General features: G+C 45.1%; 1 protein-coding gene across 5 annotated transcripts in view; it reads left to right on the top strand.

Annotated features, from left to right (window-relative positions):
- Nucleotides 1-2,577: 2,577 nt before the first annotated feature.
- The window catches only part of BCKDHB (branched chain keto acid dehydrogenase E1 subunit beta), a 271,499-nt gene continuing 262,690 nt past the window's right edge, over nucleotides 2,578-11,386 (top strand). For all 5 annotated transcript variants that reach the window (XM_074990978.1, XM_074990980.1, XM_074990982.1 and 2 more), the window contains exons 1-2: nucleotides 2,578-2,754; nucleotides 10,462-10,539. In XM_074990978.1, coding sequence (XP_074847079.1) covers nucleotides 2,592-2,754; nucleotides 10,462-10,539 — 241 coding nt within the window. In that variant the 5' untranslated portion in view covers nucleotides 2,578-2,591. The remainder of the gene's footprint in view (nucleotides 2,755-10,461; nucleotides 10,540-11,386) is intronic.

Below are 11,386 nucleotides of genomic sequence, written 5' to 3'. Positions count from 1 at the left end.
TCAGACACGTAGAAGAACATGATTTGTTGAGCAAAAGTCAACATGGTTTCTGTAAAGGGAAGTCGTGACTTACTAATCTAGTAGAGTTCTTTGAAGGGGTTAACAAGCATGCGGACGGGGGGATCCAGTAGACATAGTATATTTAGATTTCCAGGAAGCCTTTGACACGGTCCGGTCCGTCACCAAAGGCTCTTATGTAAATTAGGTGGTCATGGGATAGGAGGAAAGATCCTTTCATGGATTGGGAACTAGTTAGAAGACCGGAAACAAAGGGTAGGAATAAATGGTGAATTGTCACAATGGAAGGGGGTAACTAGTGGCGTTCCCCAAGGGTCAGTCCTCGGACCAATCTTGTTCAACTTATTCGTCAATGATCTAGAGAAAGGGTTAAGCAGTGAGGTGGCAAAGTTTGCAGATGACACCAAACTGTTCAAGATAGTCAAAACCAAAGCAGACTGTAAAGAACTCCAAAAGATCTCAGCAAAGTGAATGATTGGGCAGCAAAATGGCAAATGAAATTTAATATAGGTAAGTGTAAGGTAATGCACATTGGGAAAAATAACCCCAATTACACATACAATATGATGGGGCAAATTTAGCTACAACAGATCAGGAAAGGGATCTTGGAATTATAGTGGATAGTTCTCTGAAAACATCCACGCAGTGTGCAGCGGCAGTCAGTAAAGCAAATGGGATGTTAGGAATAATTAAAAAAGGGATAGAAAATAAGACAAAGAATATCTTACTTCCCCTATATAAAACTATGGTACACCCACATCTTGAGTACTGCATGCAGATGTGGTCTGCTCACCTCAAAAAAGATATATTGGCATTAGAAAAGGTTCAGAAAAGGGCAACTAAAATGATTAAGGGTTTGGAATGGATCCCATATGAGGAGAGGCTAGAGAGACTGAGACTTTTGAGTCTAGAAAAGAGGAGACTGAGGGGTGATATGATAGAGGTATATAAAATCATGAATGGTATGGATAAAGTGAATACAGAAAAGTTATTTACTTGTTCCCATAATATAAGAACTAAAGGACACCAAGGCTGGGTCTACACGTGCCCCTCCCTTTTGAAAGAGCCATGTTAATGAGCAGGTTTGAAATATGCTAATGAAGCTGCTTTTGAAAACTGAGGGGGGTCCTTTCGGAAGGTCCCATCTCCATGGGCGGCGTGTGATTCGAAAAGCTGCACTTTCGAATCGCCGTGGCTGCCATTATGCTAATAAAGCATTGCATATTCATTGCAGTGCCTCATTAACATATTTCAAACCTGCTCATTAACATGCCCCTTTTGAAAGGAAGGGGCACATGTAGACCCAGCCCAAGGGTGTGTCTACATGTAGACCCAGCCCAAGGGTGTGTCTACACTTGCACTCCTCTTTCAAAAGAGGTAGGCAAATGAGGTAAATCAAAAATGCAAATGAGGTATAAATTTGCATATTTGGCATTCATTTGCATATTCTAATTTTAATGTTCGAAAGAAAAAAGCCAGTGTAGACGCTGCTCTTTCGAAAGTAAACCCATCATCGAAAGAGTCCTTCTTCCCTTTATTTAATAGAAAGAAGGATTCTTTTGAAGATGGGTTTACTTTCGAAAGAGCAGCATCTACCCTGGCTTTCTTCTTTCGAAAGAAGCTCTTTTGAAATTAGAATATGCAAATGAGGTGCTGAGTATGCAAATTTATACCTTTCATTTTTGATTTACCTCATTTGCATACCTCTTTTGAAAGAGGAATGCAAGTGTAGACATCCCACAAATGAAATTAATGGGTAGCAGGTTCAAAACTAATAAAAGAAAGTTGTTCACACAGCGCACAGTCAGCCTGTGGAACTCCTTGCCAGAGGACGCTGTGAAGGCCAGGACTCTAACAGAGTTTAAAAACGAGCTCGATAAATATTTGGAGGTTAGGTCCATAGATGGCTATTAGCAAGGGGTAAGGTATGGTGCCTAGCCTTTTGTCAAGAGGCAGGATTTGGATGTCAGGAGACAAATCGCTTGATCTTTCTTTTTGGTTCACCTCTTCTGGGACACCTGGCATTGGCTACTGCCAGCAGACAGGATAGTGGGCTAGATGGACCTTTGGTCTGACTCAGTGTGGCTGTTCTTATGTTCAGTCTGAGAGCACGGGCAACTCCCAGTAGCTTCCCTGCCCCCCAGGGAATGGGTGCCAAGGCTGGGGAATAGAGAGTAGAACTGTCCTGTCCATTTCCTGCTCCTCTAGCAGCGCCTCTAACCTCACAGCCTCCTTAGCCGGACCCTTTCCTTTCCTCCCCTCTCCTCCCCTCCCCTCTCTGGGGCCCGCCCCGCGCCTCCCGACGTATTCCCATCTCGGCATAGCCACGCCCTATTCAGGCTAGCTCTGTCCCCCCCAGTAACTGCGCCCCTCCCACTTTCCTCCTCCCTTGCCCCGCCTAGCCTAGCCCGCCTTGCTTGTAGGCGTGCGCAAGAGACTCCTCGCCTCCGCCTCCAGCACCGCGGGATCTGATTGGTGCGCCCTCCCTCTCCCTGCTAGCCAATAGGCAAGCGCCATTCCTACCCCGCCTCTTTACAACGTGAGGTTGCTGTCACACCTGCTTCCTGCTGGAGATGGCGGCGGCTGGGCTCCGGATACGCCAGGCTGCGGGGCTCGCCCCCGGACTGGGGCAGCTGCAGGCCAGTGTGTGGGGCCGGCTGCTCCCTGTGGCGGCCGGGTCGCAGCGACGCGCGGCGCATTTCACGTTCCAGCCCGACGCGGAGCCCGTCGCGCACGGTGAGAGCCGGGTCGCGCCGGGCTGAGCCCGCCGCAGCGCCCGCAGGCTGGTCGGCCCTGCCTCGCAGCCGCTGGTGGAGAGCGCTGGGCTCGCGGCGCAGCGCAGCGCTTGCTGCTCGGTGTCCGCTTGCCCTGCGGGGAGCCGCTCGCCGGCCCCCTTTCCGCCCCCCACCGCCAGGAGGCTGCGCTCGCTGCTGCTGCTGCTGCCCTCTTCCCCCGGGGCTGCGGTCAGGCGCCCGATTCCCCGGGTCCCTGCTCGCCCCACCCGAGGCGGCCTTTAAGCTGCGCCTGGTGACTGCTGCACGGGACGGGTCATCACCCCGAGGCTGCTGCCCCAGCAGCAAGCGGCCCGCAAGTCATTGCAGTTCCCGACAAGCGCTGAACGCCGGCGGGCGGCTGCCAGCCTTCGGGGCCCGGGGCTGCTCGGGTGGCTGGTGCTACTTGGTCGGGCCTCTGCAGTCAGGGTGGGAATTGCCCTTGTGCTGGGGATGGAGAATTGAGCGTTTTCCTGTTTCTCCTTTCCAGCCTCCGGGCTGCTTCCGAGCCCTGCTTTATAACGCCAAAGTTGCACCAGTTCGTGAGGCTGGAACAGTCACACACTCGCCTGAAGTGATCCAAAACAAAAAAAGCTCTCAAATAGCACTTCAAAGACTAACAAAATAACTTACTAGGCGTTGAGGTTTGGTGGGACAGACCCACTTCTTCAGATCATAGCCATACCACAACAGACCCAGAGCTGAAAGCAGGTGGCATGAGTTGATTTTTGGTTAGGATGAGGTCACAAGGTAGCAGCATTAAAACTTTAGATAAGTTTCACAGCTTATTTTTATGTGCATCTCACACTGTAATTAGTATATTTGCACAGAACAATGTAAGAAAAGCATTTGTGAAACAAAAAAATTCTCTCTGTGGAGCTTAATTTTGTTCTCATGTGATCATTTTTATTGAGGGTAGGGGCTTCAAAACCTGGAAGTGGTCTGGGCCTTACTGTTGGTTCCACTATAAATAGGCTTGGTAAAATTGGTGTTGAGGGTTGTGGATTTTTTTTTATTTTTTATTTTTTTTTAGTGGGATGTGATTTTGACTATTGGTGATACTTATTTTTAACAATTATGGAATGTTTAGGGTTTAGTGGAGTTACAGCTGGGGTAATGCTGATGGCAGGACTAATGGCAGGGGCCTTGCTGTAAGGTAGAAGGGCCCAAGATACCTGAAGGGAAGAAGCAGGCTCTAGGCCAGTGGAGTAGAGATCGCTGCACTGGATGATAAGAAGGAAAGCAAGCCCCTTGCCTTGGGGGTCTTTGCAGAACATTTCAGGAATTGCCCCTGCTCACCTGGACGGTAAGTAAGTGAGCTGGGCTCAAGAGGGCTTTCTGTGCTGCTGTAGGTCCAGTGACACAATCAGGGGAAGTCTGCATTGAGTGTTCACTGTTAGGATTGTGTGTGGTGTGTGTGTGTGTGTTGTTGATTTCAGTGTGTCAGCTGACATAGATGTTTACCATCATATGCTAATTTCAAATTAAGTCCTGCCAAGTTTAGCTACAAAATAATCTGTGCTGGCAAGTTCTGCATTATGTTGCTGCAAGCTAGAAATTCTGTGGCAAGATTCAGTTCCATTCACAATTGGCCATTTGCTTAGAATTAATGGTGAGCACACCAAATGTAATCTGTTAGTGTTTCTTTAATTGAACAGTATATGAAAATAATTAATCTTGCATTACCCTCAGATTTCCAATATGCCACAATTTTAAAATATCGCTGCAACTTCCAGTGTAGGTTGGAGGAACTTTGCTCTGGCATTTGACCATCTGCCACTTGGCCCTTCATTTTCATGTTGTGAAGTTTCTACCAAATACTGGTAAAGTTGGCTAAAAATCTCTCCAACAGCAGACAGACAACCAGTCATGGCTCTGCTCAGCGGAGTTAATTAATTACAGTCCTTTCAAAACAAATACAAAATTCTGATGCGATCATTATGGCAAATGCATGTTTCTGCTATGTCACCTTTCTTCGAGCCTTATTGTTTCTGAGGCCTCCACCACAAAGAATAGTTTCTGGCTCTCCTTCCCACTTTCCCAGGCAGACAGAGTGAAAATTGACGTGTATAAGGTTCTGCACCATTGCCTATAAAATGGACCAATGTGTTCAGTTTCACTCTGCCCTTTCCACCTCCCTTATGCTAACACTTCTGGAATACTACTTAAACGTTGTACTCCAAGTGGAACATGGGTCATCTATAAGTCTCCTCCACTTCACTCTGTCTTGAGACAAAAGTTCTACCTGACTCCAGGAGTACCCCAGTTGTTGTCCCTTCAATCTCAGTAGACCTTCTCCATGTTGTCCAAGGTTTTTGTCTTTGTTTCCCTTATGGATTCCATTTGAGAGCTTGATGGGCTATGCTGGCTTTCTGAGAAGCTAGCCACCCCTGCTTTCTTCTCTTGTCCTGCTCTGTTCCAAAGCTCCTTATTTGTTAGTCTTCCCATTTGATGCAAAGGATGTACTGCAGGCATCTGTTTATGAATGTCTCTAGCTTGTGATTTTTGAAGACTTTTTAGTACAAGAGTAGAGTCTTCACATTTGTGTTGAAGAGCTGCAGTTTTGTCTTCACAGATTTTTTTTTTTTTTGTGAACTTCATAGGCAATGGAGAGTCTTGAATGAAGCTGTTGCTTTCCCTTTCTATATATTGATATCCTTATCTGTTCTTCCGTCTCTGCCCGTAATACTCCAAGTAGGTGAACTGCTCCACATCTTCCAGGTCATCCTTTCCCAGTGTGATGGTATTGTGGTTGGACTGGTTGAGCCTCATGGTCTCGGTCTTTTCCTTGTTAATGATCAGTCCATTCATTGAGGCTACGTCTACACTACAGAGATCTTCTGGAAGATCTCCTCTGAAAGAGGCTTTTTTCAAAAGCGTGCATCCACACACAAAAGTGGATCGAAAGAGTGATCTGCTTTTTTGAACGAACAGGTCAGGGATCAAAAATGAAGACTGTCCTGTCAAAAGAAGGGCCCTGCAGAGTGTCTGCACGTTACTTTCAAAAGGGGGCACTCTTCCTGAAATGGGCAAGGAAGAGTGGTTTTGAAAGGCGCATCGCATTCTTTTGATTTACTTTCAAAAACACTTCTTGTGCATAGACGCTCCAGGGGCTTTTTTGAAAGAGCCCCCATCTTTAGGGGGAAAAAAAATCTTTCAAAAGAACTTGCTTGTGTAGACACAGCCTGAGGCAGTTTTGTCTGATATTGCGGAGGGCAACATCCATCAGCAAAGTCTATGTCCTCTAGCTGTTTGAAAATTGTCTTCTGGATGCCTTGTTGATGGCCATCTGTTATCCTGCTCATAATGCAGTCCATTGGGTTCAAGAACACGAAAAGTGACTATGCACCCTTGTCACACTCCTGAGTATACTGAAGGATTCTGTCAAGACACCATTGTGAGCAACTTGGCATGTTGAAGGTTCATACATTGAACGGATCAGGTTAATAATTCTGGATGGGATGCCACAGTGTCCCAGCAGTTTCCACAAAGTGTGTCTATCAGTGTTGTTGAGGCTTTTCCCAAGTCTATGAGGGTTATGTACGGAGGGGGTGAGGAGAAAGAACACTCACTTGAGTGGCAGTGATCACTTGGAGAGTTGCTATTTGGTCAGTACAAGATCCCTCACTTTGGAAACTGACCTGTTCTTCCCTGAGCTGTCTGTCAGTTTGTCTTCATTCACTCCAAGAGAATCCTATACAGCTCTTTCAAGTTTCTCTGTCCTGCAGCTTGTTCTGCTTTTTGTGCAAGGCTTCCTTTCTGCACTTTGGTGTAGAATCTGGCTGTGATGACAGTGCTGCCCACTACATTAATGCCCCAGGTGCTTTTCTTGATAATATCAAACTCACACCTTCTGTGTGTGGTGCACCTCATCTATTCAGGACATGGATGGGGTCTCCCCAGTTGCTAAGCATAGCTGCCCAGATTGTGTCCATCTTGTCTCACACAAGACCAAAACTGCAATCTTGTACTGTTTCATTTTCACTGATATCTGCACTGTTTTCCCTGCTTGATACATGGGCTGAACTTTCCTTGTGCCAAACTGGGTGGTTGTCTAGGGTGAGAGAAGGATCATCTCTGGGGCAGCTTCCTTTTGGCTTTCCTTACCATGCTTCATACTCAGTCTGAGTGGATTACTAATTCTTCCCAAGACTTGTTTGTTGTAGGGTTCTTTGTAGATGTTTCTGTAACTTTTACTGTGCAGAAGAAAAATGCTGCTGCTTTTTTTTTTTTTTTTTAGTAGTTTTGTTTAACACTACCATACTGGTGTTTGTGTGGCTTTTTTGGTTTAGACTGTTGCTGCCTGCTTGTGTATTTCTAGTTCTAAATGATGTGTGGGGGGATGGGTCAATTTGTAACTCTGTTGCTCATAAGGCTGAGGTTCTGCTGCATACAGTAAAACCCCAAGTTATGCAGGGGCTGCATTCCTGCAGTCCCTGTGTAACTCAAATTTTCGCTCAAGTTGGGGTGTAGAGCTGGGAAGGACCTGCGGAACTGAACAGCCCACCAGGGCTGGTCAGTTTCCTGGCTACTTCTCTGTGCCTTCCCTCGGCTGCACTGCTGTCAGGCGGACAGTGGCACCACTGGGGCAAGGTGGGGAAAAGGAGCTCTTTGGCTGCTTAGCTGCCTACAGCTGTGGGCAGTTAGGCAGGCTGACAGTCGCAGAGCAGCTTCAAGTTGCACGTACTCACTTTAGTGTGAGTTATGTGCAATTGTGAAGCTGTGTATTTTCAGGGTTTACTATATTTGTGTATATACCTCACCCTTCCCATCTTGGTAACCTTCCTGAGGAGCCCCACAAAAATCAACTTCTGTAAGATCTTCAACGATTGTTGGTCTTAGCCACAATATGGATTTATCTGTGTTTTTCCACGTATTTGGCACAGATCACATTGCAGGCATAAATGTTTCCTTCTGTGGCGTCTCCTGTTGAGTAAAATTTTGCAGGTACCCCGTATAGCTTTCAGTACTTGTGCATATCCTTAAAATGAATACCATGGATGTAGTTCAGTGTCTTGGTATAGTAGTGCTAATATGTTCCTATGCTTCTAATGTTCAGATGTCCTGTGAGGTACCTGTCTTCTGTAGGATAATCCCTTCTTCCACATAACATATTTTGCTCCTCTGAAAAAGGGTCTCTTGGTTGGTTAACCTTGGTTCTAGCTCTTTCTTCCCTCAACTTTCACTGAAGTGAGTAGGTGGTAAGGGCACTCAGGATACAGCAAGCTCAGGCTATAGGTTTGTTTATTCACAGATCTAACTACCTAAGGCTGAAGCGCAGGAGGGTATAATGGAGGGGTGGTTGTGCTGTGCACTGAACCAGTTAATTAGATGAAGAATAGAAAACTTTTGGTTCCTTGATTTAAATCATAGCAGATATGCAGTATGACTTTAATATTAGCATACAAGATGGTAAAAGTGAAATATATGATTATGACTATGCCATCATGCAGTGATTTTTAAACAAATCTCTACTACGTTCACTTCATGTAGTTTGAGTTCAGTTACAAAGGTTGCGATTAGTTCCCCCCTAATTGAAGGGAGCCTTTCAGATAGGGTAAGTCGCAGAAGGTCAAAACAGTCACTATTAAGTCACTAATAGATTGGAAGTCATTCAGGAGCTAGCTAAATAACAGATTTATTTGTCCCCAACCTTCTAGAAAGCTTGGGTTGTCAGGGTGTGAAACAATTTAGTACATGGAGTGGTAGAGAGCAGTTTATGTTACGGCCATATTATTCTATCTATCCTTTCTGCTTGAGCTTCCATGGCATTTCTCCTTCCCCACCTCTCTCCCTAGCATCAAAGTATATTACAAATGACAACTAATGAATACTGTCCGTGTCTACACGTGCCTCAAACTTTGAAATGGCCATGCAAATGGCCATTTCGAAGTTTACTAATGAAGTGCTGAAATGCATATTCAGCGCTTCATTAGAATGCGGGCTGCCGCGGCACTTCAAAATTGACACGGCTTGCCACATCTCATCCAGACGGGGCTCCTTTTTGAAAGGACTCCAGCTACTTCGAAGTCCCCTTATTCCTATGAGCTCATGGGAATAAGGGAACTTCGAAGGAGTCCCGTCAGGACAAGCCACGCGGCGGCGAGGCATGTCAATTTTGAAGTGCTGTGGCAGCCCGCATTCTAATAAAGCCATTTGCGTGGCCATTTCGAATTTTGGGGCACGTGTAGACATAGTCACTGAGGCTATACAGAGATGTCTAGAATGATACAGGTCTTCAGCCTTGTACAGCAGTTTGAGAGGAAGTGAAAAGCTGTGTCTGTACCACATTTAACCTGATGGGTTATTTAGAGCTTAAAAGTGTGTGGTTGTTTTTTAACATTAAAATTCCAACTCCACTATTGTGAAAGACTTGGAACTACATCTGTCTCATTAAGAACACAGGTCCACCTACAGCTGGGTGTAGATTCAGTGATGATTTAGGGCTTGTCCACACTATATGGTGCTGTTGAGCTGTGTTATTTGCACAGCTGAAGTAGCTCAAGCCTACAGGGTCACTGGAGTCCTGTGCGTTAGGGGAGTGGTGCAGGGTAAGGTCTGCAAAGGCTTCTGTCCTGTTAGTGGGGTACATTCGACTCTGGCACTTCACTTTAAGGGCAATTTATTGCATTTAAGCACAGGTAATAAATGGATGGCTGGTGGATCAGTCACTGTTGTGCCGATCCTCTGCATAGTCTAGAAAAGGCCTTAGAGGAGATTTTACCAACCAAAGAATTACTGCTGTTACCCCTTCCTGTAGTTCCTTTATGAGTCTTCTAGTCAGTTACCTGCCCAGACCCACTTCTGCTTGGCCTGTAAAAATCTGACCGGCTTATATTTGAAGATGGAGTATCTGCAAGCTATCCATTCTTATACAGCATCTGAAAATCTTGTTCTCTTTATAATATATTTTGAAGCCGTATGGGAAACAAGTAGAGCAGAAGCTAAGATTTGTAGCTTTAAAAAACTCCTATATGGGAGACATCAGTAATAGCATCTCTATCATTTTGCTTTCTGTGTCCTTGTAGGTATACTTATTCAGCACTACTGTCTATCTCTGCTCTGTTTTTTCCTATCTGTATTGAGTTTTCTGATAGTCATTCTACTTGTACTGAAAGACACCATGGACGTGATTCCTGAAGCGGAGGAAATGTACACTTGCATCCTTTCAGAAATGTCTAAAATCAATGAGGAACCTTGGCTGAGTGAGTGAGTGTGTGTGTGTGTGTGTGTGTGTAAAGGAAATGTAGGTGAAGTTTGTTTGACTTTAACAGAGTGGGTAACAGTATTTTAATTTATTTTTCTCAAACAATCTACCTAAAACTTATTGCCTTAAAACCTGTAAGTGCTACCTTTTAAAAATGCTATGCAAAGCTACATTTTTGCTTTTGCACCCAAAAACCAGAAGAAAATTAGAATACTTGCTACCATGATTGCATAACTTTTGGAAGATACCTGAAATGGCGGGCTGCCAGTATTGCCGTTAGTGAGATTATAACCTGCCCCAAACTGCTTTTCGTCCTTTTAAACTGTACATAGCAAAACAGTCCTTTATCTCTCCATTAACACTTTCTTCTCAGGGGTTCATTGGCTGCTGACCCATTTACGGTCTGTTTTTTTTGTTTTTATTCTTTTAACAGATAAGTGGCTAAATACTGTCTCTTTCATTCAGGGCAAACACAGAAAATGAATCTGTTCCAGGCTATAACAAGTGCCTTGGATAATGCCATGTCCAAAGATCCAACTGCAGGTATGCTGTAACTAATTGTTTTGTGTACTCCTTCTCATAATACAGGAACTGGGGTCGCCAAATGAAATTAATAAGCAGCAAGTTTAAAACAAGGGAGACATTTCTTTACACAATGCATAGAACATCTTAACAGAGGATGCTGTGAAGTACTAGACTATAGCAGAGTTCAGAAAATGGAGCTATTGTCCATGAATTTATCTTGTTCTTCAATGGCAATTAGCCAGGATAGAAATGGGTATTGTTCTTGGCCTCAGTATTGCCAAAAGCTGGGAATGGGTGACAGGAGATGGATGACGCGATTGATGGTTTTGATGTGCTGTGAAATTACTCATTAAGATAATCTGAAACATTTTTCATAACATTTAGACGTAACCTGATTCAGGTGCCAATTCAGTAACATAACTGTAAGATGAAACAATTGAATAAACAGCATAGTGACAGACTGTCAGGCTGTTAACCACACTGGACCTGTGGTTCTAAAGCTGCAGGTCTTTCTCCTACTGCAGCAGATGACTGCACAGTTAACATCTAGGCTAGAGTGCTACTTCAAAGTAGCATATTTTGAAGTAGTGACATTGAAATACATTACTTCAAAGTAGCGTTTACACACCCTCCGGGCCCGGCGCTGTCGCTGGTCAATGTAGAAATAGCGATGCAGTACAGTGAAAGGGGCCGCCCTGGATGCAGAAAGGGAGTATCCACACACAAGCAGCCCCTTTTGAAATAAGGGGCCAAGAAAGCCTGTGGGTGGGGTCACAGGGTGGACTAGCCCTTCCGGGGCCACAGCAAACCACTCCTTTAAAGGGCCCCTCCCAAACACACTCGGCCTGCACAGCAAGAGTCCTGC

This window comes from Carettochelys insculpta, chromosome 3 (assembly GCF_033958435.1).
Source record: "Carettochelys insculpta isolate YL-2023 chromosome 3, ASM3395843v1, whole genome shotgun sequence".
Lineage (NCBI taxonomy): Eukaryota > Metazoa > Chordata > Testudines > Carettochelyidae > Carettochelys > Carettochelys insculpta.
The sequence above is the reverse complement of the archived record's forward strand: the minus strand, read 5'-3'. Positions and strand labels throughout refer to the sequence as shown.